This window comes from Populus alba, chromosome 8 (genome assembly GCF_005239225.2).
Source record: "Populus alba chromosome 8, ASM523922v2, whole genome shotgun sequence".
Lineage (NCBI taxonomy): Eukaryota > Viridiplantae > Streptophyta > Magnoliopsida > Malpighiales > Salicaceae > Populus > Populus alba.
In genome coordinates this window covers 7186566-7192700 of record NC_133291.1, presented here as the reverse complement: position 1 = coordinate 7192700, position 6135 = coordinate 7186566, and the positions used below count along the sequence as shown (strand labels likewise).

The window sequence follows — 6135 nt, the reverse complement described above, 5'->3', positions numbered from 1 at the left end:
ACTATCTCGACTATGACCAGAACATGTGAATAATCACACAATGCCTTCTCCTCAGTTTCTCTTACATGCACTGAAGAAACTGGTCTGCAGTCTGCTGTAATTGAATTTCAAGAATCGGTAGCGTCGAAAGTAAGGAGGGAAGCACGGTAAAATAAACATCTTAATAGAGAAAGTCCGTGGATTTAGATTTAAATTACAATGCTCTTAATACATATATTTAATAATATTTCTAAAGACTTAAAAATAATCACAATATCATTAATGCCTTACTTACATGCATCTAAAAGAAGTATTTTTTTAAAAAATCTATTTTTATATTTTCAAACTTCAAAATTAATTCTAACAATTAAGTAGATGGTAATTATGGCAAGAGGGGATGCTATTGACATTTAAAGCTGGAGTGTTTATTTACGAGGTTTTATCTTTTTTTTTGTTAAATTCAAATTATTATTTTTTAAAAATATTAAAGTAATATCTTTTTAAATGTGTTTAGCGCTAATGTAAAATTAATATAAAAAAGTTTCAGAGTTATAACAAGAGAGAAATGAGCAAGAAAAATAAAGATACGTGTCAGGAAGCTTCTGTTAACAGGTGTTGGGAGGCCCTTGCTAAAACCCTTTTTCCTATTATTAGAAGTAAGAATTATTATCTTGGTTTTCTCAAGTAGGATTATTTCAACCTTGGCCTTTTATAAACAGTGAACTGGATCCACTAAATTTGAAGGTACCGAATAAAATCGTTCTTTTTCGGAGTAAGAACTGTCCACTCGATACCTGGGTACATGAGCTACTGTTTCATAATCAAGCAAGTGACTCATTATTTTTGTATTTTAAAAATACTTTTAAAAGGATTTATTTTTTATTTTAAATTAATATTTTTTTATGTTTTAAAAATCATTTTAATTTGTTAATATTAAAAATAATTTTTTAAAAAATAAAAAAATATTTTAATATATTTCCAAACTAAAAACACTTTAAAAAACATCTCTCTCTCTCTCTCTCTCTCTATATATATATATATATATATATATATATAAGACTTCGGGACGTTTCCATATTTGTGTCGTCGTGTCCCGGAAAGTTGACAATTCGAAAAGGCATGACATACGCCTTCCTTTCATTTTCGTATCTAATTACTGTTCTTTCTTGAATAAACTTTCGAAATTGTCTCCAGTATTCCTCTTCGTCCCTTCCATGGACAAACGTTCAAAGATGGCTGAGGTCAGTTCCTGCGCCGGGTAAACTTTGATGTAATTCGATTTCTTTTCTCATGTTTTTCGAGGAAGGGGACAGGCAATTGATTCACTCGGTCAATTTAATTCACGGGTGTAGGAGTACTTGCCAGCTCTCGAGCAAATATCTAATTCTCTCGGTCAATTTGTGTGCGCAACAGCCCTTTTTCTGTCTTTCTTCTCCCTTCCATGCCAAGGATGCCTCTCGGATTGAAAATTGGTTAAGATCAAGGGGAAGGCGCATCACCACCTTCCTCACCTGGTTGGTGTATCGGTTTTCTTTCTCTCCTCCATTTCTTTATTCAACATTTATCATTCGAAGCCAGATTACACGTAAACTATATTATCATGAGCTGTGTTTCGTGGTGATTTTCAAATAAAAAAATACAAATTTAATATTTAAATTTAAAAATTTATAATTTGAATCGATTTTTGATTGTTAATATTCATGAGAATTTACTCTAGATATAACATCCTAACATGGGATGTGTCTTTAAAATCGACTAAAAAGAAAACTTTATCTTTTTTAATACGCTAGTTTTTTATGAATTAAAAAATTAAAATATTTTGACAATCCATCTTTTATATTTTTGAAAAGAAAATAAAAAATAACTAAGTTTTCTAATTTTTTTTTTTAAAAAAAAAAACTCTGGATTCCTTTTTCTTTTTAATATTTAATTCGAGAATTGCCTAAAATAAAACCAAGACTGGCACCTACCCATTAACCCATGGACTACACCCACCCAGATCCATAAAATGGTCCACTCCACGAAGCTTGGAGATTTATTGCCTCACCGCCATTCTAAAAAACACGTGGTTAGATTAATCACCTCTCATTTTTAAGGGTTTAGCTCTTCACTCGCGCACTCGAGCAATGAGCAACCAACGCTAAAATATGCTCGGGTGCATTTAATACTCTTCCCCTCTCAAACTTATAGGAACTCTCCTTAAGTACTGATTTACGAGAGCCAGCAATTGAAACAGCGAACTCATCACCATCCTAGAGAGAGTACCCCAATAAACTAGAGAGAGAGAAAGAGGAACACACGCACAGTTTTTTTTTCGTTGGTATATTTCGTTCTATTGTATTTTTTTCATAGAAATTGCAGGTTTTTGGAGTACTGAGGTGTCTGATTTTAGAAACAAAAATAAATACACATAGGGAGCAATCAAATTTATTAATATTAAATTAAGGTTTCCTTCTTGTTAGAGTCCCGAGATCTCTCTGGGGATACTTACTCTTTCTTCTGGTTTGTCTCTCTCTCTCTCTATACATATATATAGACTCACACACATGCTTATGCGTATATGCAAGAGAGAGTTATCTTTCTTTCTTGAGAGAACCAAGACAACTACTTTGGTTCAGTACTAGAACGTCACTGAGGCATCAAGAACTATAATGGGTAGGCGTCGATTTTTTCTCTCTTTTTTTTATTATTATTTTTGGGTGATGGGCATTTGTTAATTAGGTGATTGTTTCTGTTTTAATTCTGTTTCCAAGGGTTTTTGATGCGGGGTACTCTGTTTCCAAGGGTTTTTGATGCGGGGTATGTGTGTTTCTTAGTCATGTTGTGTCTGTGTGATCTTAATTACAACATTTATGCCAGTAAATTATTTCTTCCCTGGTATTTGTGCTATTTTTTACACATATTTACATATCCTCTCTGCTTTAGATTTCTCTCTTTATTCCAAAATTTGTTTTAAGAAAAAAGTGATTGTTAAGGATTCCGTTATAATTTAGGAGTGCCTTTTATCAGTTATACGTACTGTTTTGGGCTATTAGGAGTATCTGTTTTATGTTGATGATGGTTATTTCTCAAGAAACCAACTTTTTGGTTTTATGGGCTGGTTTTGTTCTCATAGCTTTTCTTTTTTATTTTCCGTTCAAAATTTTTATGTCTACAGAGGTCAACATGAGCTTTTCAAATGATATGGATGATGAATATGAGAAGCTCTTTAAGAGATTGAATCCACCGAGGTGCGTATCATGCAGATTCTTTATCTTCTTTTCTGATTTTTCCCATTGAAAGTGACCTAAAATTATGAAGCGAATCAGATTTATATCCGTTTTGTTCACATCTTTTTTCCCTTATTTTTTTGTGTGTGTTAGGGTTGTGATTGATAATGAAGCTTGCAAGAATGCTACTGTTATAAGGGTAAGATTTTTGTCCTTTTTTGGGGTATGCGCGTGCTCGAGTCTCCCATTATTCTTGGTGCTCTACTGGGTACCAATCGTTTCATTTTGTGATACAGGTTGACAGTGCTAACAAACATGGAAAACTTCTTGAAGTTGTACAAGTCCTCACTGATCTGAACCTTATCATAACCAAAGCTTACGTATCCTCTGATGGGGGATGGTTCATGGATGGTAATACTTTTTTTTTCCTTTTTATTTTTTGGTTTCCAATTTAGCTTTTCTTTTTGGAGCATAAAAGGTTGATTATTTTGAGGTTCCTTTTCTTCTTCTTCTTTTTTCCACCAGTTTTTAATGTTACGGATCAAGATGGAAACAAGGTTACCGATGAAGCAATTCTAGATTATATTACAAAGGTGAGTTGTTATTTTTTGATTGATATTATTTTTTTTTAACCTTTTGTTCTGCTTCTTTATTTTTGGTTGGTTGAGGTGCAAGCAGATCTGATTATTTGGTTTTATCTCAAGTCGTTAGGGACAGAATCTTGCTTTACATCTTCCATGGGATCTTTTGGGGTTAAACAATCTGTGGATCACACTGCAATTGAGTTAACAGGAAGTGACAGACCAGGGCTGCTATCTGAAGTGTGTGCTGTCCTCGCCCATTTAAAATGCAATGTATTGAACGCAGAGGTCTGGACACACAATATGCGGGCAGCAGCCGTGATGCAAGTAACTGATGATGAAACTGGGTCAGCAATTACTGACCCAGAGAAGCTATCGAGGATCAAGGAACTTCTTTGTAATGTACTGAAGGGCAGTAACAAATATAGGGGAGCTAGGACTGTCGTGTCTCATGGGGTCACCCATACTGAGAGAAGGCTTCACCAAATGATGTTTGCTGATAGGGATTATGAACGAGCTAACAATGATGTATTGGATGAGAAGCAAAGACCTAATGTGAGTGTGGTGAATTGGTATGAGAAGGACTACTCAGTGATAACTATAAGAAGTAAAGATAGACCAAAGCTTCTCTTCGATACGGTTTGCACATTGACAGACATGGAGTATGTAGTTTTTCATGCTAATATAGATGCCGAGGGTCCAGAAGCTCATCAGGTATAAATCATTTGCATTTTAATTTCCTCCGCAAATGTATTTAGGGATGACTGATCTTTGCGCTTGATTGTGTTGGCCCATGGATTTATGGATTCTTTTGTAGGAATATTATATCAAGCATGTTGATGGTTCCCCTGTAAAATCAGAGGCAGAGAGACAAAGGATTATACAATGTCTTGAAGCAGCTATTGAAAGAAGAGTATCCGAGGTAAGTGCACCATGGTACATTCAAATCTGAGACTGTTGTTAAGCTTTACTTGTAAAATTTTCCTTGTTTTACCAAAATCATGCATCCAACTAAGAGGGTGTCGAGCTATTCAGTCTTTACTTGCATCGCCATGGAGGCGATGTAGGGTTTGATGAAGTGTAAGAGATGATTTTATTCCTAGGATAATGACTTTGAATTGGCATATTAAACAATGACGGGCTGACCCTCACCAGTCAAAAGCTCTGCTATTGTGTACTCCATGGCTTTGTCAGATTATATTTAGTTTATATTTGTTTGTATGGTAGATATTGATGCTTTGATTCTGTTAGGAATTCATTCGCTTGCTTGCATGGAAATTGGAAAGTTTCTTGTTTGTTGTGTACTATAATGTGCAACTTGGTGAGAACAGCTGAGAACATGATAACAAAGGCTTATTGGATGTCTTTTGTTTTTTAGCTGTTATTTTAAGAGTGTATTTCCCTATTTTAAATGATTGATTTGTTTCCTACTAATTCAGGGCTTGAAGCTAGAGTTATGCACTACGGACAGAATTGGGCTGCTATCTGATGTTACTCGTATCTTTCGCGAAAATAGCCTTACTGTCACCAGAGCAGAAGTTACAACAAGAGCAGGCAAAGCTGTTAATACATTTTATGTTAGTGATGCATCAGGGTATCCCGTTGATGCTAAAACCATAGATTCCATCCGGCAAGCAACTGGCCAGACCATACTGAAGGTGAAAGGCAGTCCTGAAGAGTTAAAACCGGTCTCTCAGGAATCACCCACAAGGTTTCTCTTTGGAGGTCTCTTCAAATCCAGATCTTTTGTCAACTTTGGATTGGTTAAGTCGTATTCTTGAATAAACTATTAGCTCGCTCCCCGTGTATATTAAAGCTGTGCTGGAAACACTCACTGTAGATAGATAACCAGTCCTTTTAGCATACTGTGTGACTTGAGTTTAGGAACAAGGGCATTTGTCGCAGAAGGAGAGTGCCGAGGAGAGTAGAGTTGAGAATGCCTGTAAATGCGCCTATTACCCCTTCATTGAGCTTCATCTGTTACTTCTGATCCAATTTGATGTTGGAGCTAGGAAAGCATTTTATTACCAAGGAAAAATCTAACTCGTGCAGACAATTTCCATTTCCCGTCTTTGCTTCTGCTTTCCATTGGCTGACTTTAAAGGTTCGTGCTGTGCCGTCAATAAAAAAAAAATCAAAAATTTTTAATATTTAACTGGGAGAATTATTTTAATATGATGTAAGCTGATTTAGAGTTAAAAATAATTTGTATGATTAGAAAAAAATATGGTTTGATTTTTATTTTTTAAAAAAATATTAAGATGATATTATATTGAATTAAATAAGCTATTTTTTATTTGTTATATTATAAAAATAGATTCTTATAAAAATTGAGTATAAATTAAATATTATGATCTTTATTGAAA

The 6135-nt window shown here is 34.5% G+C and overlaps 1 protein-coding gene across 3 annotated transcripts; it reads left to right on the top strand.

Annotated features, from left to right (window-relative positions):
- The first annotated feature begins 2043 nt into the window (after positions 1-2043).
- Positions 2044-5834, top strand: LOC118040030 (ACT domain-containing protein ACR4). 3 transcript variants are annotated; one of them, XM_035046898.2, is made up of 9 exons: positions 2044-2634; positions 2733-2778; positions 3137-3209; positions 3342-3387; positions 3485-3599; positions 3714-3781; positions 3893-4483; positions 4587-4691; positions 5209-5834. In XM_035046898.2, exons 2-9 carry the CDS (start codon positions 2772-2774, stop codon positions 5548-5550), a joined length of 1347 nt encoding a protein of 448 aa, XP_034902789.1. In that variant the 5' UTR covers positions 2044-2634; positions 2733-2771; the 3' UTR covers positions 5551-5834. The 3 variants fall into 3 exon arrangements, with proteins under 3 accessions (XP_034902789.1, XP_034902792.1, XP_034902790.1); XM_035046901.2 differs by lacking the exon at positions 2733-2778 and having other exon boundaries at positions 2044-2299; XM_035046899.2 differs by lacking the exon at positions 2733-2778 and having other exon boundaries at positions 2045-2634.
- Positions 5835-6135: the final 301 nt, after the last annotated feature.